The sequence below is a fragment of the Melanotaenia boesemani genome, chromosome 4, assembly GCF_017639745.1.
Source record: "Melanotaenia boesemani isolate fMelBoe1 chromosome 4, fMelBoe1.pri, whole genome shotgun sequence".
Taxonomy (NCBI): Eukaryota; Metazoa; Chordata; class Actinopteri; order Atheriniformes; family Melanotaeniidae; genus Melanotaenia; species Melanotaenia boesemani.
Genome location: NC_055685.1, coordinates 22,524,335 through 22,548,251, shown reverse-complemented (window position 1 = coordinate 22,548,251; position 23,917 = coordinate 22,524,335). Strand labels below are relative to the sequence as shown.

The window sequence follows — 23,917 nt, the reverse complement described above, 5'->3', positions numbered from 1 at the left end:
TCAAATCTGATGTACAGCTCTGCTCAGTGTATTCTGGGTGAGTTAAGCCACCATTTTAGTCTATATAAGCATTAACTTTTTATAACAGGATTTGCAATGTAGATTGTAGTAACTGAAAATGAGAGCTAACTACCTGAGTATGTTGATCTCCTCTTTGGTCACTAAAGAGCTGCTGTCAGAAGCAGAAGCCTGCTGCTTTTTCAGAGTCTCCAGCTCCAGCTCCACCTGGGACATGCATAGAGAGAAAATGAGCCTGTTGCACTAACATCACAGCACCACTGGCCATGTGCCTGCCAGGAACCTTTAGCCTGTAGATAAATCCTGAGAAGTGTATTATATTGGATTGCTGTCTTAGATACAAACATCAAGACAGATTCAGCAAAACCTTTATTCACAATTAATCTTCTGAATCACTGTTCTTCGTGCAGTCTTTCCAGTGTCTGTCTTTGTTATTCTCTGATCTTGCTGTCTTCTCTGCAATTATGTCTCATGTATATTTGCACAAGAATTTTCCTCCTTGTGACGGCATCTGTCTGTCTCTCTTTGCATCCTAACTACCAGTCTTCCCAAGGCGTATAAGTAATTACTGTTATACCAAACAGGTGGACTTCACAAGTCAGTACTCATTGCCATGGCTATGTTGATGTCACCGCAGTAACAAGGATCCACAGGAAGATGGGAATTTAGTGTTTTAAAAAACAAGGGTGAAAACATACTCACTGTTTGTAGCTGTAGTTTGAGTACCCCTGTTTCCTCTTGTGCTTTGGTCAGCTGGGCCTAAGAAATCAGACGATGGCCAGAACAAAAAAAAAAACATAGTAGATACCCCGTTTAGTTAACTTTATTCTGCTATTATACCATGAAGGGAAAGTCTGTGACAAATTTGCCTTAGAAAATAAGCTCACTAAATGGGCAAGCAGTTGAAGGAGCGTATATTTCCGAGTTCATTTTGAAAACATGAAAATTAAATCTCACACAGATAAATTATGTTACAAAAAATGCACACCGACCTCCATCTCTGTATTGTGGTTTTGTGTCCTCTGGAGTACTTCCTCTGCCTCTCTGAGTCGCTTGTTGAGTTGAGGAGAGTACTCAGTAGATGCCAACTCGCTGTCATAAGACTCTAGTATAGCACGCATTCCATCCCGCTCCTGGAACATGAAAAAGTAAACAAAGCGTTATTATAAAGATAGAAATTCCACGCTCAACCTAGTCAAGACAAGAAAAAGTCACTATATGTCTTACAGTAGCAATACTGTTCAAAATACATCTCAGCTAAGCAAAAGTGGGCTGGAAGATAATTAAGATGACATTCACTGGTCACATGACACAGTGATCCCCAACCCTGGTCCTCAAGGCCCACTATCCTGCTGCTATTAGATGTTTCCCTGCTGCAACACACCTAATTCAAATGAAATGGATCTCTGACAAGCTATGCGCAAGCCTGCTATTGAGACATTAATATGAGTCAGGTGTGTTGCAGCAGGGAAACATTGAAAGTCTGCAGGACAGTGGGAAGAGTTGAGGATCCCTGATCAAGACACTTTGGATGAGTATATCATTACATAATGAGAAGACAGCATTGCTACAAGCAAGCTAACATCCAGAGAGAGGTATTTATATGACCACTAAAGCTGAGTGGACTGCGACTGTAGATAAGTTACTGTCGACACTAGTAAATTAGCTGTAGGAATCAAAGAGAATCACACTACGCAGCAGGTATCTCAGAAGAACTCCGCAACATTCAAGTTTTCTCTCCTATACTGCAGCTACCTTTCAGGTTAATAGTTGTTAATAGTTTGGTGTTTTAATACAATCTGAGTAATCCTGTGTGAATAAGTGGCAAAGTGTGAAACCAGCATGCTTTTATTAGTCCAAGCTGTGACAAAAGAGGCTTAAGGTTCATGAAGTAATTAAAAGAACAACAAATGTCCTTGTGGAAAAATTAACAAAAACAAAAGAGAATAAGAGCACATTTCACTTGGCCATAATGACATTGCCATGACGAGATGCATTTGCAAATGAGGCCAACAATATCATGCTGCCTCATTTCCTTTATTCCTGATGTGATGAGATCATTTAAAAACTAAATGGAAATTTCAGTCTTTATACCAGTTAGGTTAATGGTATGTCCTCAATATCAAACTCTCCATGAAATCAACACACCAGGAAGATGAAATGATAAAAAAAAACACCACATCTTCATAAGTGGCACTCAGACTGACATACCATTCACAGCTCTCAAGTCTGCCTGTCTTCATTGTTGATGCTTGTGAGTGTATGTTTTTTGTAACATACAGGTCTAAATTACCTATCTTCAAAAGAAGCAACAAAACAACTAGCTTAAAAATTTGCAATACATTATTAGAGAAAACAAAGAGTTAAAGGAAAGGGGAGTGTGTGTGATTGAGGGTAACAGAGTGAGAACAAAATTCATTTAAATTCTCACACCACATTGAAGCAGCATACCATACCAATTACCAACTTTATTTAGAAAGCACTTTAAAACAACCACTGCTGAACAAAGTGCTGCACACGAGGAAAATCAACATACAAATAAAACTAATATAAAAATAAAAACAAATTAAAACATCAAACATAAGAACAGCTAAAAACCAGCACACCAATGAAAGAAAAAAAACAAATTAAAAAACAAATAAACAAGTCTCACTGAGGTTGAAAGCCAAAGAATACAAATAAACCTAAAAATGATACAAAAACCTTGTAACTACTACTGAATCATTACACTGTCTTCATTAATGGCCTGTTTCAGTGACCCCAAACTGAATATTTAGTCTGGACTTTGTGTCCACTGTTTTCAATTAGAACTGCTAGTTTCATTATATCAGAACTGGTTTTGGCATCTGTGACAATGGGAATTACCATTTGGTATCAAATACTACAGAACATCTCAATTGAAAAAGGACAAAAATTCATAACAGTAATGAATTATTACTACATTTACTACATTATACTGGCTGTCGTGCTCTGTGAGAACAACTGGTTCTATTTAAAGACTGACAGACAAGGCCTTTATTAATGTAAATGTACTGTCAGCCAGGACTGTTAAAATTGAAGCACCTCCCCTTCTTTCATAGTGCCGGTCAACACTGTATTGTACAGAAAAGTGAGTGGCATTTAGTGACAATCAATGTTTAAATTAATATCTCAGCAACAGTCCAGCTACTTGGGACCATATTTGAATTTTGAGTGTCACTGACAGCTCAATTGTCAACCATTAAAAGAGCTGATATGGGAAGGAGGTTGGGGGTCGGAAACTCGGCCTCAATTAATCTAATAAATATTACAAATAAATTATACTTCAAATAACAATGTGTATGCTGATTACTAATAGGCATAACCTTTTTTGGAATGGCTTAAAGGCATATTGTAATTCCTGAATGTAAATCAATTGGCTGCAAATGTCCTGTCAAATTAGTATGTACGCTGGTATCAAAACACAAAGCATAATAACATTAATTAGACTCCATCATGCATGAAAGCCAAAGACGGAAAAAATTATGTTGGGTTTATTACAAAAAAAAAAAAAAAACTCTTAAAGATCTTATATATAATTAATCGTTTGATTGCCACCAAAGTGATGTCCTCTATCAACCAAAATTACATAACTGTGCTATCCAGACAGTCAGGGTGAAGAATTCAAACTAGAAACCAGATTGAATAGAGGTGAATACAAGAAGGTGGGAAAACATTTGGAGGTCAGTGTTTGCTTCAAATACTAACCAGAAGGCCCTTTGGCTGTTTACTGTCTATTAACGTGCAAAAAAATTTCATTCAATCGCAATCAAAAATCTGTCAATACGTCAAAGATAAAAAAAAAAAAAAAGTGATTCAAAAACAAAGCGGAAGCAGGAGGACCGACTGATAAAACCATCATTACAGTTTTCATAATCTTTCTTTCCTTTTCTTCACCCCAAATTGCTTTTGTGTCAACAGTTTTATCTTGTGCACGGCGCTGTGGCTGTGACTCTAATAGGTCAGTAAGCCTGTCCCACAATGTCATATGAAAAACAACATATATGTGCAGGCCGGCAACAGTTTAAAGGTGACATGGCCTTGTGGCAAAGACAGTTGAATTTATTTCACATGAAAGAGATGAAGAACACAAGTTGTGTGCATGAAATTAAATTTTTTCTGCTCCACATGAGTGCCACAGAGCAAGGCATCAGTAAACCAGTATGTGTGTGTGTTTAATGCTTAGCTCTGTCTTTTACTTAGTGTATTCAAGGATCAAACAACCTAATAAGCATTGTCAGATTGTGGAGCCACAGGGTGTTCTGAACAAACTGGCACCAACATGATGGACGACATGGCCAAAAGACAAATTCTCAGATTTTTTGGTAGTAAATGAGCCTCTTGTATGTGATATGCAACACAACCACATCCGTAATTTCTTTTCACCTTTCACACCATATGGGTCACTGGTTACAGTGAAAATAATTCTCTTTGCATTTGTTGTCTCTTCGTATTTTGTGGGCTGCTGCTGTCTTGTTCATCTCATAGGGAACATTTCTCATTGCGGTTGGTGTGGAGCTAAATTCCAGCCGCTAATGATGACTCACTTGACTGTGTATCTGTTGGTGCTGTCAGACACCATTCTGGTTCTGGCACTGCCTCCATTTTGGAGCCTCAGAACCTCGGTACTTTCTGGCAAACCAGTCCGTGTTCATACCAGTTTAACCAGAACCAAAGCAGAAGGACTTTATCCTGCTTAAGTAACCGCAGACAGCTTGGAGATTTGGTCCTAAAGGTTGATGGTTAAGTTGTCAGGCTCCATTATAACAAACAGTCCCCCCCAAAAACACACACACACACACATTTTATATATATATATATATATATATATATATATATATATATATATATATATATATATATATATATATATATAGATAGAGAGAGAGAGAGAGAGAGAGAGAGAGAGAGAGAGAGAGAGAGAGAGAGAGAGAGAGAGAGAGAGAGAGAGAGAGAGAGAGAAATGCTGCTCTCTATGAGATGCAGAAATCAACTTTAGCCCACAAACTCTAGTTAGGAGACAACCTTCATCAGGGGATTGATGATAAGGATCCAAGTGGAAAGAGATCACGGATGCAGTTGTGTTGCATATTTCTATGCAAGATATGAAGTCATTTATGTGGTGGAGAAGTTATGATATTATATGCTTTATTTTTGCTGGCATTCATTTATATAAATAAATAAATGTTTTTAATAAGTTTATTAATGTTTTGTAAAAGAAAAGAAAAACAAATCTATTAAAATCGGAAATCGGATTTGGTTATAAAAAATCGGAGATTTTATTTTTAGGCCATATCGCCCAGCCCTAATCTAAACTTATTCAAATGTCTAAGACAAGGACAGGCAAATTCAGTCCTGGAGAGCCCCAGTCCTGCAGGTTTTAGATCCTTCTATCCAGCTTATCAAGTTCAGCTCAGCAACTCATTCATTTGAATGAGCTGTGTTGAAGCAGGGAAACATCCAAAACCTGCTGGACTGCAGTTCTCTAGAACGAACCTTGCTTAGCTCTGGTCTAGGACTAGTGCATAAATGTGCTGGCATTTCAATGCATATATGAAAATGGTTTTGTTTACTCACTTTCACCTATTACCTATTACCAACTGATCGGTCTTCTTTAGGACGTTGAGATCAAGTGTAACTTCCCGTTGACATCATGCTTTAAGTGAAAGGTTAAGAAGTTTCAAATGTGTGCAAGCATGTAACGACAAAATCTGGATTTATACTCGCATGGCGTCTGTGTACGGTAGGACCAGTACAGTTGACGCTGGTGAAATGTGCTCTCAGACGCTCTCGCACAAATTCAACAAGAAGCTCCAGAAATCCTGAAACACGCAATCACACATAGACCGATCACAACGGAGTACTTCTGCATAACCATGCTGTAAGCAGGGGTGCTCGGCGGGTCTGGAAGAGGTGCATACAAGGACGAAGAAGGGGTGCATTAGAGGACCTACGTGGAACATAGAGCAGCCGTAACTGTTAAAGCATAGTTTTGTAAGTGTTCCCTCATTCATGCAAATTTGGTCTTAATACTCAATACAATTTAAATTTATAAGCCAGGTCAGAATAAAAATTCTTCATTTAAAAATCAGTGGTCTACCTACCCTTCCATAGTTATACAAAGAAATTTAATATCTGATTTGAATGCATAAGCTCATAACAACCAGTGGGACGTAGTAACAATTCAAAACCAAGCATTGTGAACTATGAACTATGACCTTTCAGTCAGTGTGAATTTCCACCATTCCATCACTGCCTGAGCCAAATGAAAGGAACTATAATGAGAGCGCTTCACTGTTCTATAGAGAAAGGATGCTGAATAAGTGTTGATTACAGTTATACATACATCAGATGTTATTTCTGAATAGCCTTTCCAAATCTTAACTGCAATCGATGCTCCTGGACAAGTTGTCCAATTTCAGTCTTTAAGAGCTGATCAGCAGTAAAAGCATTTGGTCAGCCAAATAAAAATGGTTGTCAGATGATGAAAAATGAAAATGCTAACAAATACCCCCTCCACATGTACAAGCACTCTGGAAATGACAGAAAAAAAAGGGTTAAATATTCTTTAAATGGCATGTTCGCTGAATTCCTCACTAAAATGTTGTAATTTTTTTTAAATCATGAAAATATTTTTTCATTTCAAAAGCTTGAGCATTAGTTGCTAGATGTCCTCTAAATCGCTGAAAGACCATTCTCAGTGTCTGAGCGACACAGGCTTCAGTTTTCCCCCTCACACTCGTTTAAGACTATTTTCAAAACAGCTGGTTTTCAAAGCAGGTATGCCACAAATACAGCCGGTAACTGCAGGTCTTAGATGAGCTCAAAGAAACATTGTGCTTTCAGCTGAAGAATCTGAGAGCAGACCCCTGTTAATATTTACTATTCTGTACGGCGAAGGTCAAACACACAAGAAAAAAACACATTTTACAAGATGTATAATGTTCCTGCACCATGAAATCCAAGTTGTTACAAAGTGCACTAAAAGGTTCCTTTTATTCAGAGAAACATCAATGAGAGCCGGCTACATTAAAAGTCATATTATAATAATGAATAATAAAAATTTAGGTTTCAGCTCTGCCATATTTAATCCATTAGTGTGCTGTGGTTTTTGTGGAATCATATAAAATGAATGAAAGAAAAGTGACGTATAAAAAACTAAAACGATCTGGGCAGTTGGGAATATGGTTCAGTGAGAGGCATAAAATTATTTAACTAACAACCCTTAAGGGGGTATGACTGCAAATTTGGCTTGCATGTTAAAAAGAAAAGGAATAAATAAAACTTTAGTGACCATTAGAGCTGCGACACTTTTCTGACCTTGTGATTCAATTTTATTCGATTAATCTGTTAATTGCAAATTCTTTAAATTACTATATAGCCATTGCCACTTTTTCATTGATAATTCAGTGAATGAGTGAATATTCTTTTAAAAATATATTTTTAACAGACAAGTTTACTAATATGAAAAGTTGCATCTTTTTTTAACAGATTTCAAGTGTCTTAGCAAACCCCCTCAGTATTGTGCACACTGTATGATGCATACAAACTTTAAACACTAACTAGACATTAGAAAACAAGGTTAGTCTGGATTTAACTAGAAACAAATGAGTATGAGCCTCCCATTTGAAAAAATACTGCTACTTAAGTTACTTAACTGATGCAGAGAGCAGCTTCTCATTTCTTAAACAACCTTGTCAGAAGTTGTTACCATGCTATAGGTGGGTCACTTCAAGTCTGCTTCAAGCAAACAAAACAGCTAAAGACACAGCTGAAACTACTAAAATTATGTAAAGAAATGTTAAATTACACAAGTTGTAAGGATTGTAGTAAGTCATCATCCCTCTTATAAAAGACACATTTAATCTTGCTTCTTTAAGATGCTCTAAACGTATAGAGAATGCACATGTGACGTCACCACGGCTTTGTAAGCCATGTTTAAAAACATGTCTAAAACACTGATACATCCTTACTGTATATAGTATAGTATATTAATTTATTACAAGAACAATAAAAAAATACAAAAAGAACTTTACTGGATCTGATGGCAGATCTACTGAAATGTCTGGAAAGAGTGAACAGTCCTGAATGTCTGACAGAATAATGCCTGACTCATCATCAAAGCACAACAAACATTATAATTTTGTTGAGGAAAGTGATTTTTTTGCACATGGGAGTATCATCCACATCAGTACAGTTCCATTTAAAATCTCATACTTTTTGCATCTGCAGCCAGTAACCCCCTCTACATGAATTCTCAGCTGTACCACCTCACCTGTTCTCTCATCATCCTGTTCAATGTTGACATGTTGGAAATGCAGCCATCTTTACTTCTGCTCACATAAAGCCCAAACTGTCCTTTATATCCAAACCACGGTCAGCAAACATCACCTAGAAAAGTTTCTGCAGAAGTCCACTGTTCTCTGTGATGTGTTTATCACTGCACTGCCTCCAATACAGACAAACAGGATGAAAATCGGCTGGTTAATTTACTTTTTGTGCACCTGTTCACGAAGCTGCTGCTGCTACTGAGAATCCAAGTCGGTGAAAAAATGATACGATGAAATACTCGTCAGAAATGATCAAAATATGGAAATTAAAAAGATGAGAGCCACTGCTGAATAGGGATGCACCGATCCACATTTTTCATCTCCGATACCGATACAGATATCTGAGCTTTAGTATCGGCCGATACCGATCCGATGCCGATACAGGAAAAGCAGCACTGAACTACCGAACAAACTATGTTTCATAATGTGGAAAAGACTGGGATCATTCTTTTGTGCAAGACAACATGAGATTTGACTTTAAAAATTCTTCCCCAATTAAAAAAATAACACATATAGAATACTGAAATATTTATGTAACAACTGTGCACCAATGTGTAAAGAAAACTGTGTACAGCTATCTTAAATTCAACAAGCTTCTCAAACAGAGAAAAAAAACTATCTTGGTTACACAACATTTATAAACATCAACATAGCTCAGTCAGGGCAATTTGGAATTCAAAATCCCATGTAAAATAAATAATAAAGGAGCTGAAATTAAGAAAAAGAAACCAAAAGGAAACTAGCTTGGTACTTGGTACATATTGAAAATCCACAGAAATCAGCTCTTTATAAGGATTTAGCGATATTGTGCAAAATAAATTGTATAACTTAACCATCCATTACAAAAACTGCTGGAAAAAAACAATAGCTTCACTAGCTAGGTAAAAAAGATAAAAATAAAATCAGTCCCAGATTGTAAATGCTTCTTCACAGCATTCATTGTCAATGACCTGCTCAAGCAGACTTCTCAAGCTTCTCAAGTTCAGCTTTAAGCACCACTGTGCGGTTCGAAACCTTCATCAAGCCAGTGCGCTGTTAAACTTAACAGCGACATGGGGGAGACGTCCGAGCTCCAGATATCTGTCGTGAAACTAATCACTTTGGCATCTTTTATCTCCTCGAATATGTGTTTGCGCACTTTACCGTGCAGTTCAGGTAGAGCAGTCTCGGATAAATATTTTCGGCTTACCATGTTGTACCGCGGCTCCAGGTGGTTAATTAGCAGCCGGAATCCCTTATCTCCGACAACTGACAGCGGCTGTCCATCCATTACAATGAAATTTAGTATCTTCTCTGTGACTTTTGTTGCTTGTACACTATTGGGTGGAAACTTTTCAACTCTTTCCTTCATCTTCTTCAAAGTTAGCTGCTTCATACTGCCTCCTTTCTGTTTATTACTTTCTTCGAACTCGGCATGCTCTTTTGGGTGAAATCTCTGGAGATGCTTAATTAGGTTGGTAGTATTATAATTCGAAGTTTTACCACCTCCCCTTGGAACATTCACCCCGCATAAATTGCATGTTGCTGTGGAATGTGTTGGCTGAGGCAACGTGAAATATCTCCAAACAGCTGATGCTTTCACTCGTTCCATTTTGCTAAACAAAGTGAGCCTCCGTGTGGCTCGTCACTCGTCGACGTCACTCAAAGCCCAAGCATAGAATTACGCTGAATAGATCTGCACCTATGGATCGGGCCCATAGACACTGATACCCGATCTAAAATTTTCCACAATATCGGTACCGATACCGATATCGATATCGGATCGGTGCATCCCTACTGCTGAATCAATGTAAACAGAGAATGGGTTGCCCTAAAATGGCAAGTCAGTACCAGTTCTCTATCTGGATGTTGTCAGTGTGCGTTCTCCATACAGTGTGTGTGATTAGTGTACTGAGATATTGTGCATTATGACCTCGGGAATAACACTGACAGAGAAATCAATAACACAAGAAGGTCTAGCAAAGTACTGCAGAGTAGAGGAAAGCAAGGAAGACAGATGGAGGAGTCACATGACATGCACTGGCCAATTAAGAGGAGCAGAGGGGGTTAAGGCAAGATTAGGGATTCTGTGCTGGTGTAGAGATTCAAGTCTCTACAGTGTTCCTGAAGTTTTTAGAGCAACTTGCTGTTGTGCCAGAGTTGGAGTGTTTGTATATGTCTTTTTGATTGCCAAGTACCTTGGTTAACAACAGCACTCGCTTCTGTAGTCGCCGGACAAGAGAATCCTGTGCCTCTCTCCTCTTCTGCTCCTCCAGAGCCTTGCTGCACTGCTGGGTCAGTTCTGCTTGAAGCTCAGACTGTGAACGCTCCACACTCCTCACACTGACAGACCAGGATAAATACACAAGTTAGTCATTTTTTTTGTGTATGTAAATTACAGAAGGAAGAAGGCAGGGACAAAAAAAAAGCTGGTTGATTAGGGCTGGATGACAATCTGAGAAAAACAACTTAGCATCAATTTAGGATAAGGAACCTTAACAATTAACCTAGCTGATGGACAACTAATGATTCCTAGACAAGAGTAAAAAATAAATCATTTCCTGTATAGTTCTGAACCACATCCGATCAATAGAACAATAATTATACCGAAAGGGTGATAATTACACTGCAATCCCTTCACCATCCCCTCCCACGTTCATCAGTCTCCCATTTTGCTGTTTCTAATATTTCATAATGAACTCAATAAGCTCAGCAGAAGAGAAATGCTTGTTAACTAATGAAAGCTGGACTCAGCTGTAGCATGAATATACCAGAGCATGCACACAGTCCTCCCTAAAGACACCACCCCTGTCTAAACAGGACAAGTTTAATTAGTGAATTCCTTCTCTCAGGCTTACGAGTTTTCACACAGACATTCACACACTCACACACCAATGGTTACTGTCAGGAGTGCTATCAGAATCAGGACCAGTTTAATTAACTTTGTGACAATTAAGGACTTCTCAGAGATATGCCCTAATAGATACATGGGGGAGAGAGGCTGGCAAGGCAGATGGAATAAGGAGAAATAGGTTTGAAGCGAGAGAAAGGGATTTTGTGCATGTCTGACGGTGTGTGTTACCGGCTGTTGAGTGTGTAGTTCTGTTCTTTCAGAGCGATTTCTCTCTGCTGGATCTGAATCACCTCCCTGGACAGATCCTCTGGTTTCCTGCAGACAGACACAGACTGGATGGTTAGCATATACATGTGAAAACATACACAGACAAAAAAATCAATATGACCGAGACAGCAGAAAGAAAGAGTGGATGAAAAGAACATTGTTTCCAAATTCTTTTGTTTGTTGGCCAGTGGGAAACTGGTAAATAAAATGACATAATCAGCAGAGGGAGCAATGACAGGAGCACAGTGGGGTAAATACTGGTCACCATTCTGCAAAATCAACTCCACTGGTGGGAAAGATTGACAGCTTACAAACATACAAACACATAAAATGGGAACATAATAATGCAGGAGGTAAAAAACACCTCCAAACTCTAAACATCTTGTTAAACTATGGATTTGTCCAAGATATTAATGCCACTGAATCTTTATCTATTGTGAAGTGGGCACACATGGAGAAAGTCTATTTCTGTTGCAAACCTTAGGTTGAAATCTTAGACCTTACGGTAGGATTCCCACACACACGTTTCAGGCATCAACAGTCTCACTTCTCATTAACATCTCGCACTGCCAAATTAATCTCTGGGTCCTTTGCTTCACTTTGCTGGCGGAGTTGACGGTGGAAAGTTCAAAAGTTCATCTTGTCAAGAGGCAGCTCAGGTGCCAGCCTATCAAACGGCCCAACTGACGGCATGTTTGATCTTGTGACCAAACGTCATTACAAAGACAAATGATAGGCCTGACCGAAAGCCTCGCATTGGTGGGAATCCAACATATTCCCTTTTATCCACAAATGAAACTTTGTGTTTCATTGTTGAGTCATATAATAAACATGACAAAGGTAAAAAGAAAGCTGAGCAGTGATGGTTCTCTAATGCGACTCGTCGCATGTGTACTCTATAACTGTGTCACAATTACTTGACTTCACAACTACTTGCAGTATTAAACACTACAATCGGTTAATTGCAAAGATCCTTTAGCATCATCACTTCCCAGAATAAAGTATTCCTGAACCATATAGGCAAACCAGTGCAACTCACGCACAGAATAAAAACAAAGTTACACAACACCCGCATTTTGCTGCTTTTGTTGCTTTGTTTCCATTCTGTGCGGGTTGCAGAAGAGGTCTGCTGGACTGAAAAAGTAAGGCAGAGAAGAGTTATTGCCTCCAGACAAATGGATCAAGCCATCCTTGTCAGAAGTCTTTGGCTACAGAAATAAAATTACCAAGGTATAATTGTAGAGGATGGCTCTCCAACACAAAGCAGCCTCGAAAAAAGAAAGTTGCAGTGAAAGAAGAAAAAAAAACACGACTATATTTCACCAACTGCAGGATAACCATCTGGCTTTGTACGACAAAGTAAAGGTAAATGCACAGCATCAGGGTTAAACTGAGTTTATGTTTAGCCACTGTAATATAGACATTATATGTTTGTGTCATTTGCAATTTTGGAATTGTGTACAACTCTAGTTGGACTTAACGTCAAATTAGGGTATACAAAAGAAAAAAAAAACTCAAAACCTTTTCTTTACAGTTTGGCAACATGATTGATTCGGTGTGAAGTTAATGTCCTTGTTGTCTTTACTGTGCAGTTGCCTATAGAAGAAAATGTATTTAATAATTGTTCCAGTATTATTTATATTTTAAACAGAAGCTATTGTGCTAAAAGGCAGCTAGAAGTCAAAAGCTAGATGTCCCCCCTTGTTTTCCTTAATCAGGTTCAAAATGTTCAAAAACATTTTTTAATGTAGTTTACATTAGTTCCTGTAGCCTTTTCCATCAGTTTTCTATGAAATACAGAATTAATATGAATCATTTATTTACTGTTTACAGAGAAGAAGAAATGTTTTCGTTTTTTTAATACTTTTTGTTTACTTATTACATTTTGTTAGTTTTCATGTGATTACATTAACTATTTTTTTATTTTTATTCTCCCCCATCTTTGTCAGAATCATTGAGCCAGGCTGTAACACAAAGAAAACTTCAAGGCTGAAAAAGTCATGTGAAAATTATCTACCATGGGTTTTGTATCACTTCAAATTTTTATACATCTGGAGCTTTTGTCACACATCCACTCGAGTCCTGAAATGTTCTGGAGCAGTGGCAGCTGTGGACGCAAATTTCTGCATCATTCTGTCTGAACTTCTTTCAGTGGTTGCCCTTTCAACTTCCTTGTAAAATCTCCAGAACACTAACAAGTGAGGCAATGTAGCAAAAGTTACGAGGTCTATAAGTGCATGTGTGCCAATAAGAGTCATTCCTTCGCTTCTTTCTGCTGACCTGAATGTTGCTTCCCCCTTGATCCTCACAACTGTGGATACAAAGAAAAGAAAAGTGGACTTGATGACACAACAAGGAGTTCCTTTGTTATCCTCAGGGTAATGGAAAGAAAAAAAATAGACGCACAAAAATTTCCATACTTTGTCTTAAAAATAGCCAGTGCTCATGAATGAAAGCTTTAAGCTTGAGATAAATGTATTGCTAAATTTTGTGAATGATACATTATTATGTGAGATGTGAATAACTATGAGTTGTGAAGTCGAGGGTAAGTGCTCCATCTCTTTAGTAAAGAATGGCTGACAGCAGATTTTATTCTATTCTAGGACTGAATTTAACAAAATATTTTGTAACCCAAAGACAAGCATGTGTTTCCCACATTTCATGTTTTCATAGACAAAGTTTGTTTTTTCTCTCTCCAATTTAAAACTTTGAGATTGAACCTACATTTGACTGAATCTTGTGTTACATACAATCTTTATGTTTTCTAAAAAATTTACATACCCACAGATAAGTATGGAGACAACTTGGTGCAAAGGGAAATACGATGAGCTACTACTTACACAGTTAATTAAAGCAGGAAGAACATGATGTGACTTTCAATATTTTTCAGCAACAAATCCATTGACAATTCACATAAATGCTAGGAGCATATTAATATACTGCGAAATTAAATGCATCCAACAACCTAAGAAGCTCCAACACGCCTGACTCATTCATTCGAGTCAGGTGAGTTGGAGCAGGGATACATTGAAAACCTGAAGGACTGTAGCCCTCGTAGACTGAAATGAGTAGCACTGTGCTGGAGGTTTGATGCCGATCATTGTTGCTTTATAAATTATTTTAATGAGTAAATTTAAAAGAAAAAATTTGGATTTTTATTATTATTATTATTTAAGTGTTTTAAAATTCTGAGAAAGTTCAGACAAAATGTATATCAAAACCAATTATCCACACAACAGTCGGAAGAGAAGAAAAGATTCTGCATCAAGTTAGTAGTGAACTAATAGATAAACCAAAGAAAATCAAAACTAATATTTAGCAAGTGAACATGTCAGCAAAGGCGAATACTCCTGCAACAAATTCCCATCAATTTTTATCACATACTCTTCAACAGGCTGATTATAAAAAAATATTTTCATTTTCCAATTTTACCAAGTTTTTGTTTCCTTTCTCTCTCCAATTGTCATCCACATGGCCCATGCATAAGCAAGCACAATGTTATCAAGACATGTAACAGAAGGAAAGGAAATGACTAGTAACAACCAGCCAGCTGCTGGCAAGCGCGAGCTGTGGCTACTCCACCTGGCAGACACAATGATTGCACCCTTCATCCAAAAACTATTGTTCATTTGGCAAAAAAAGCAAAATGGCTACAAACAGAATTAAGCAGGGCATAGTCATACTTTGTTCCTACTACTTTTCCTTTCACATCACCAATATTCTGACATGTCCAGTGCCAAAAAAAGTTGTAATATTAATTCATATAAAAAGAAATGAATAATCAGAAGTTTGTAGTTATGTTAAAGTAACTTAGTGGAAACAAAATGAACAACTTTCGGCAAGGTATTTCATTGTTAGTGATAGAACAGGCATTTCTCTTTCAGCGTCAACCTTATTTCAGACTCTGTTACCCGACTGTCCTGATTAAAATATTGACTTGCCATCTATGTATAACAAAGTTTTATTTTCTCTGAAACTTCCTGATTATTTTTAACTACAAATAGAGCATTTCAAAAATCCAGATTCAGCCTCCCTTACGTCATGACTCTTTGACCTGGTACCATCATACAAATGCTCTAATGAGAATGAATCTCCTCAGTTAATTAATACTTGATGAAAAGGTGCTAGCAACAGGTGCAGACCAAATGCTCCTGGACTAAACTAAATGGACATACAACTATGTGGTGATGTGGTACTGACTAACACACCTCAGCAGATGGCTTATTGTACCAAACCAATCTCACATTCAGTAAAATCTGGTGGTTTTCTTGACCAGGTAAAGACCAGCTAAATAAGAGGGAGACCAGAAGCATTCTGGTAGAGTTAAAGAAACACATGTGACTGCCTCCCAGGTTAGAAAGGTTTTCTTTTTGTTGCAGGGCAACATGTTAGTATGTACCGTTTTGTTTTGTTTTTATCCCCTTTTTATGCCCAATGGGAATGTGTAACATTTATTTGACACATCCTAACAGACACATTGTATAGAAAATACTGGATATTTCTGTGTGGATGTGCTCCAATTACCATTCTGTTAACACCATAGCCTGAGATAATTACAAAGAAAAAGGTGTTTTTGTGTGTGCATGCATGCATGCATGCATGCATGCAATGCACAGGTCTGCAATGTTTATGTCCTGTCAGATCCACTCCATCACTCACAAAGAAACAGCTATTTTCACATTACCAATCTGGGAAATTCATCAAGATACGTCTGACACACACACACAAACACACAGATGCAGGGAGAAAAACAAATGACTCTACACACTGATGGAATGAATCTTCAATTATCTGGCACAATTCTTCTGAATGGCCAAAGCACCACCTAGTGGAAGTTTGTTGTATTCTATTGCAAATATAATCCCATAATATAGAAAAGCCAAACATTCACATACACATTATGTTTTCTGACACACAGCCATGCAAACTTTCAGTGATTAACCTTATGTTAAGTCCAGTAGATTGTCCAAGGTTTTCCCAGGCTTGAAGTTTCTCAGCCAGTCTCTAAAAATAGATTGAACAAGTTTAAACCAAACTCAGATTTAAGGCAGATCAACATACAAGAATGTCAAAATAATGTCTAAATAGATCGATGGATGCACAAACGTTACCTCTTTCTCCAGCTCCATATTGACCAACTCTTCTTTGACTTTCTCCATCCTTTCAATCTTCTTTCGTAGTGCTTCCACCTCTTCTTTCAGCAGGCTGCAATTCTCTCTACTCTCCCTAAACAGAACACACATAAACCCACAACATTTTCTTTGGACTTGCTGCCAAATATATAAATGACATATTTATTAGTGTCTACTTTCAAACTCTGAGCCAATTTTAAAGCCTGTTTTTTTTTATATATTTTTTCCCCCACTTCAAGTGTAATACTGGTGCACACACTGTAGCTAAGGAGCATCCACCCTATGTAAATACATGGTATCACCTTAAATGTAAGATTTAAAGAAACCATAGTTGGTACAAACAGGGTCATTTGTCATGTATAGACACATAAAAGGCAAAAAAAAAAAAAAAACACAGAAAATGTGTTTGACCTGAAAAAGGCATTTTCTTCTCTGAGGCGCTTAAGCTCCTTTTCCAGATCTGGGACTTTGGCCACTTCTGATTTGACAGTCTTCACAATAGCCATGTCTTGCTCCTGGAGGGCAAGACACCTCTCCAACTCCTGCCAAAAAGACAGAATATATTCATAACAAATGCCAACAGTGTATTCAGTGCACTGCAATACCATTCAGTGCTTTTACTTTTTTATTTTGATGTAAAGTTTTATTTGAAAAACTTTCAATTAAGTTTTTTCTACCATCAATTTGAACGAAAGACAAAAAGTTTTTTTAGAAAGTAAATGGTAGCTGAACACTTAAAACACTACTTGTTTTATCCGTGGGTTTATCTAGTTTATACTAGAAATAATGACAAAAAGAATGCACAGCTAATCTTGACCTTTTATTGTTACCTTACACATTACTAGGGTATTTAAAATGACAACATAGATCATAAATGCATTATTAACTTGCGAGTTTTGCTTTCCTAAATAATTACTTCAGCCAGCGCATGTCTGCATCTGTCATTTAAGGACAGGGCATGTTGCAACCTCATTTTCTGCTGGCAGATAAGTAGGTCCACAATGCAAAAAGACTCTGAAGTGAGATGAAAGGAAGGCCAAAAGCAGTCAAGTGCAACCTCACCTTAATCTTGATTATGTGCTCTGAGCAGGAGGATTGGGCAGCTTGGAGACTCTGGGACAGTTGAGAGACTTCCTGATACTTCCTGATACCAATCAGACAGAAAAAAGTGTTTGTGTTTAGTGTTATCTTACGCAGCACAGATTTAATATCCAGTAGTGTGAAACTGTCTGCACCTGCGTTGCAAGTCTAGCTGTTCCTGTAGTTCCTGGTTTTCCAAGGTTTGAGTGGAAACTGTTAAGTCTTGGTTTTGAATCTTCTGCTTTAGCTCTCTGATCTCATCCTTCAAAGAACTGATGGTCTGGAAACAGGTTACAACAGTGAACAGAAAGATGAGCAGAAGTGGTAAAATATAGGAATGTGCAAGTCTGTGTCTCTGTGGGGTACCTGGTTGGTTGTATTCAGTTTAAAGTCTCGCTCTTCAAGTTTCTTGTTCAGACCCTCTAGGTTTTTACGAAGAGTACGGTTTGCCTCCACCTGCTCCAACAGGTTTTTATGTGCTTCTGTCTCTCTCTCCTCCAACTTTTTTATTCTTCCTCGAAGTTCCTGATTCTGGTCCACTTCGTGCTGTAACATGAAAGGCAAAGAACAAGATTGATTATTTTAACAAGACTTAGTTTAAGTGGGACAGTAAGCTGAAAGGTAATGGGGGAGTTTATGTACAGTAATAATTTATACAAACAGAAAACAGCTGCTGTATACTGTAATAATGAATGCACCTCCAAGTCCCTTGCACTGTGAGAAGCAGCCTTCTCTAGTTCAAATCGAGCTCGTTTGTGACTCAGCTCCATCTGTCTCTTTTCCTGGTCCAACTTGAGGTAGCGGTTCTGAGAATGAACCCTCTCCGCTGCTTCTAAAAGCTAAAAAAGGAGTGGACAAGTTAATCAGTGCATTGACTGAATGATGATTATGTTTTTACTAAGGTTCTATATACCTCCATGCTGCGTTTGTATTGAGTCTGCAGGTTCCCACTTCCTGCTGAGTGTTCTGACAGCCGCTGTGGATGTTCAGGGCGACTAATGAAGGTATTGAAGGACTTCAAGGTTGTCAGTACTGTGGTGTCATCTTCTAAATCCATTTTAAGAGTTCCTGATCGTGCGGTGCAGTACTGAGAGGCTCAAACTATGTGCAAGATTACAGCAACACAAACATCAGCACATTCCATTTATCTACAATAATAATATTCACATCCTTTACATATGTACAAAAATATGAATGTTACATGCCCCAAAGCCCTTCATGGGAAATTTTACTCATGCAACAACAAATAAATACCAACAGCAAAAATACGCATATGTACAGTATTAGTTACACATCATTGTCCGAGTAATGAAAGAACACCAGTTTAAGCAACTGGGTGTTACAACTTCAGTTTGTAGAAAAATAGTCAGTTTGAACTATTATCAAGATCAGGGTGGACTGATACAACTCAGATTTTCACGTTTACACGTTTTCAATGTACATACTTCTCAAGCTTTTCATTTGTTTGATAATGGGGTTTTTTTTACATTTACTAAACCCAAACAATTTGAGAACTCCAGAGAGTAAAATCACTCTTTGGCGGCACAGTTAATAACTCAGATCTGAAACGTGATGCTGAAATCGCAAATCATTTGTTGTTTGAGTTGCTAGTTAACTTAAAGAATGCCATGTAAGGGTAAAGTCACATTAGCCTGCTCGCTCACTAGTTCAAACAGCTAAATAAAAACACAACCCAACATAGCATCTACAATAAAGCCTAATATTAAGGTTCGTCGCCGTGCTATGTAGCTTTTCTGATAATATTTAATAAAATTGTTGTTGTTGAAAGAGAGTTTTTCTGTTATTAGCAGCTGTTATTGTCTGTACTCTTTCAACAGAAAGTGTTAGCAAGCTAATCATTTAAAAAAAAAGGGAGAGAGAGAGAGAAAAGAAAGGAACCGAATAGATTTTAACACCTCACCTCAGGAATAACTTGTTTATGAAGAGGGGCAGGTTTGCGTGGCAACAGATAACTTATCTTTGCGTTCCCAGCGTATTAGATGTGCGATCAACGAAACATATATGTCTATGAACGTAAAATCCCTCCAGTTTAACTCGAATAGTCGAGTAGTATCGCGAGACTATCATCCGGAAGTGTGTTTTCTCTCTCGCTCTCGTTCTGCCGACAAGTGAAAAAGGAAAGTTTATTTCATGTCATTTTATTTAAATGAATATTAGTGACATTAAATAAAAACGGAAGGAAAGGACGGAATCTTATGTTTTTGAAATAAATATGACACATTACTGAATGCAGGCATATCATGTTTGGAAATTACATCGGACTATACCGACATAGTTCAGAGACAAATATCGTTTAAGTTAATAATCATAAATAAGCATGAATCATGAAATTACAAAAGAAATTTAAAGGGTTTTTCATAATTTTGGCAGATCCGCTCTGCTTAGAAGTGTTTATGTGCATGTACAACATGTAGTTACAATACTCGTCCGCTAGAGAGCAGCAAAGCTACATTTTCTGTTTATGTGCGATAGACCAATCGGGAATGGCAGAGGCTCACACTCTGTCACTGGTGGCGCAACTTTAATGATGTAAACAAGGTATTAGGCAATGGTTTTTGTCAGCACGAGATGTATGACATTAAATGAAGCCATCTGGGTCATGAGATTATGGCTAACAATACAACCAAAAAGACTTCTTAGTAATTATAACAAGCTGGAACGATTGCATATGCAGCAAGACAAACACCTTATTTTGAGCATTTTAATTGATCTGTCTCTAACCCCGGTGTAAAAATGGATCCCCTACCTCACGTTGGAATACCACATAAAATACCTCTGCAAGATCTCCTTCCTCCACCTTCAAAATATTGCCAGACTCTGCCCCATTCTCATTCTCCCAGATGCTGAAAAGCTGGTCCACGACTTTTTGTCTCTTCCAGATTGGACTGTATTGCAACACACTCCTCACCAGGATCTCTAACAAGAGTCTAGACTCCAATAAATCCAGAACTCTGCAGCTAAGATCCTGATGACAATATAGAAATATGAACATATTACACCCATTCTCCATCCCCTTCATTGGCTTCCCTTCTCAGTCAGGATTGAATATAAGGTTCCACTTCTTTCTCAACCAGTGCCTATGTAGAAACACCCCTCCATGCCTCAAAGAACGACTCATCCAACAAACCACAATCTGCTCCCTTTGCTCCTCTCACTCAAACCACTTTTTCATTCCCAGGAAAAAAGCTGAGCACCACTGGAAATCGGACCCTTTGTGTTGTTGCCCCACGTCTATGAAATGTCCCTCCTGACACCATAATGGCTCCACAAACAGTTTAAAAAAACAACTTAAGATATTTTTTTAGCAGAACCTTTCATTTTTAAATAACTTTTTTAATTTTCCTGATTTTAACCCCCTTTTTTCTCATCATGAATATGTTCATATAAAAATAATGTTATTCACTCTATTTCTTTTTGTGTTTTGTTTTTTGGTCTTTTTTGTTGTTGTTTTTCTTACCTTTTTAGTCTGTAGCACTTTGAGATTTATTATTATTATTTTTATTATTATTATTATTATTACCTTTTACCCTTTAGTGGCAACAGAAGATGCTCTACACACAAAATAAGCCCACCATCATCAAGTCAAATGTAAAGTAACTGCACAAAGGGTCACAGCCCTCGCATTGCCCTTGCTCAGCAATATTTATCTAAAAAAAAAAAAAAAACAACAGTTGTAGAACTTATAATAAGTGCTAGAGGGAGCCATGGGGGGCAGCTGTCCTAAAATATTGCATAAGATGTAGGCTAGAGAGAGTGTGAAAGGGTGTGAATTCATCTAAAAAGGTCAAACAGAAGACATTATGCCCTCAGAGTGACATAATAGCTGTCCTTCCTTCTGCTACCCTCCCTTTCCTTTTCAACCTTTCACCCCCGAGAGTATTCTGCCTCTTTGTGTCCACTGTCCTTGCAGAACCAGCCCCTCCTGTCTCTCATCTCTTTCTCTTGGACCCACAATCACCCACACTCACAGGCTATTAACGCTTTTTCCTCACTGTCTTACTTTATCTATCACAGTCTGACTCAGTCAACCTCGCTCCTCTCCTGAGTATTCTGTCACTTTTGTCACCATCTCCACCTGCCCTCACTATCCTGAGGTCAGTCTGAATACGACAATCCCTGTTAGATGACGTAAGGACGCACACAGAAAAACTCACATTCAGATGCACATGCACATCTACACACATACAGTCTGTAAATCATTGCAAAAGCCTGCAAATATGCCTTCATTACCATCTGTTATCTAAAAATAAAGGAAAAGCTTGCAAAAGGCTGTTTTGCATTCTGAGGGTTTCTCCCTCTCAGCATTTAAACATTCACACAAACATCGGTTAAAAAAAGGAAGAAAAATTCATATAATGTATGAATGAATGAGTGAAGAAATCTATCTAATATATGAAAACACAATTAGCCAAAACATTGGTCACCTCATAATAGTTCAGACACAATGTCTTGCCTCAGCAAAAAATGTATCTGTAATCTATGAGAGTGATGAAATAATTAAGAGCAATAGGAACAGTAGCAATGTGTGGTTTTGGTGGGTATGTAAAGTGCAAGGATGAACATGATGAAGGGAACAAAGAGGAAAAGACAAGGAAGACTAAAGGAAGAAAATAAGGAAAAGCAGGGAGAGGGGAGAGAAAACAACATTAGTGATCAAATGAAGCAAAGAATCAATAGTCCAGTGATTTTATACTCTTCTAATGAAGGACGACATAGTCAATAGCTGGGATCCTTTAACAATATTACTTTATGGGCGTGCACACTCCTGCGCACACATGTAAAGACAGAGAGAGAAAACTGGATGCAAAAGGCACACAGTGATGTGTAGAGAGGTCAAATCAGAGCAGAACTAAGATATTAATTAAGCCTAACAATAAGCAAGTTCTTTGGGACAAGAAAATAAGGATGAGAAACATTTGTTATATTGTTAGCTGAACTTGAGTTTTAAAGCATCCCCATTCAATCTGCAGCTAGCAGGGCAGAAAGCAGCAATAATGTGAGCAGAAACCATTTTTATCTCACAAGCCTGCATATATAAGTAACTGTAAGATGTGTCATCATCATAGAGACACCTCAATCAAACATTTACCTCTTCATTCCTCAGGAAGTCACTTGTTGGGTTATGAAAGAAAAAGATTTGTGTTTGCAGTTGCATTCACATTTGTGTGCATATGTAGTGGTCTGTCAACTTATGTGAGCCGTCAGTTAGAATATAACCAATTGCACTGACACATTTTATCTGCAATGTGTTTTGATCCTACTAAAATAACAAGCATCAAAACATTAATACAGGTGAGTTGTGAAAGCAGAAGGAGGATAAAAAAAAAACAACTTGTGGGTGGAGAGAGGCAGCGTAATAGTAGATGCCAAGCAAGTGGGATGGAAGGAAAGAGGGAAATAAAGAGAGGTGATAGAGAACTGCAGATGAGGAGGAACTGTTAAGGCGTTTATGGCTAAGGGCAAAGCGTACAAATGGAGTTGCAAACATTAGACAGACAATGAGAGAATTCATCTCACATGTAGTGAAATTGATACTGCCGTTCCACTTATTTTTTCATAAAGGCTGTGGCTTGTGCCAGTAAATACAGACTTAATAATAGTAAAAATAATTCCCAAAGGCCTCAAGTTACTGAGGTTATGCTTAGTAGTTATGAGAAGTCAAAGTTCTAGCTGCAGTATAGAGGTCAGACCCCTCACTTTGGAAAATCCAAAGGGCTAGCCAATGCTAAAAAAAAAAAAAGTCCTCCGAAGGGGTGCCATGAGAAACTAATTTTCATCTAAAACAACTAAAACCTCAAAACTCCTCCATCAGACAGGTAAACAGACTGAGTCTGTGCATCACATTTCCATGTTGCCACACAATTTTGCAACTGGTGGCAACACAGACAATGTTGCCCGATGTTGAAATAGATGCGTTTATCACCAAAGTAATGTGGTTGAGAAAGTTTTGTGACAAATTAAACTGTCTGACACAGAAGTAGATGTAAATGTCCGCAATATTGTTTGAGCCACTATAAAATTCTTTAGATTTTTGCAAAGGAACCACATCAAGTGTTTGTTGTATGGACGCTCACAGCCAGGGTTCGAATTACGGGGGAGCTAAGGGGAGCTTGACTCCCCTGAAAGGCAGAGGAACTCCCCTATATAGATTCAGCTGATACTTTAGGGGGAGCCCTAAAAATTTTCCAAACGATGCGGATGATCCGCTCTGTTCCTTC

General features: G+C 37.9%; 1 protein-coding gene across 1 annotated transcript in view; it reads right to left on the bottom strand.

Moving 5' to 3' along the window:
• The window catches only part of mad1l1 (mitotic arrest deficient 1 like 1), a 61,736-nt gene extending 41,984 nt beyond the window's left edge, over positions 1 to 19,752 (bottom strand). Inside the window, exons 1-14 of the mRNA XM_041983880.1 lie at positions 19,600 to 19,752; positions 18,592 to 18,779; positions 18,377 to 18,517; positions 18,045 to 18,224; positions 17,834 to 17,958; positions 17,661 to 17,742; positions 17,010 to 17,140; positions 16,578 to 16,692; positions 16,409 to 16,470; positions 11,428 to 11,514; positions 10,544 to 10,688; positions 1,011 to 1,151; positions 721 to 777; positions 134 to 225 (exon numbers count right to left, since the gene is read on the bottom strand). Coding sequence (XP_041839814.1) covers positions 134 to 225; positions 721 to 777; positions 1,011 to 1,151; positions 10,544 to 10,688; positions 11,428 to 11,514; positions 16,409 to 16,470; positions 16,578 to 16,692; positions 17,010 to 17,140; positions 17,661 to 17,742; positions 17,834 to 17,958; positions 18,045 to 18,224; positions 18,377 to 18,517; positions 18,592 to 18,735 — 1,502 coding nt within the window. The 5' untranslated portion in view covers positions 18,736 to 18,779; positions 19,600 to 19,752. The remainder of the gene's footprint in view (positions 1 to 133; positions 226 to 720; positions 778 to 1,010; positions 1,152 to 10,543; positions 10,689 to 11,427; positions 11,515 to 16,408; positions 16,471 to 16,577; positions 16,693 to 17,009; positions 17,141 to 17,660; positions 17,743 to 17,833; positions 17,959 to 18,044; positions 18,225 to 18,376; positions 18,518 to 18,591; positions 18,780 to 19,599) is intronic.
• Positions 19,753 to 23,917: the final 4,165 nt, after the last annotated feature.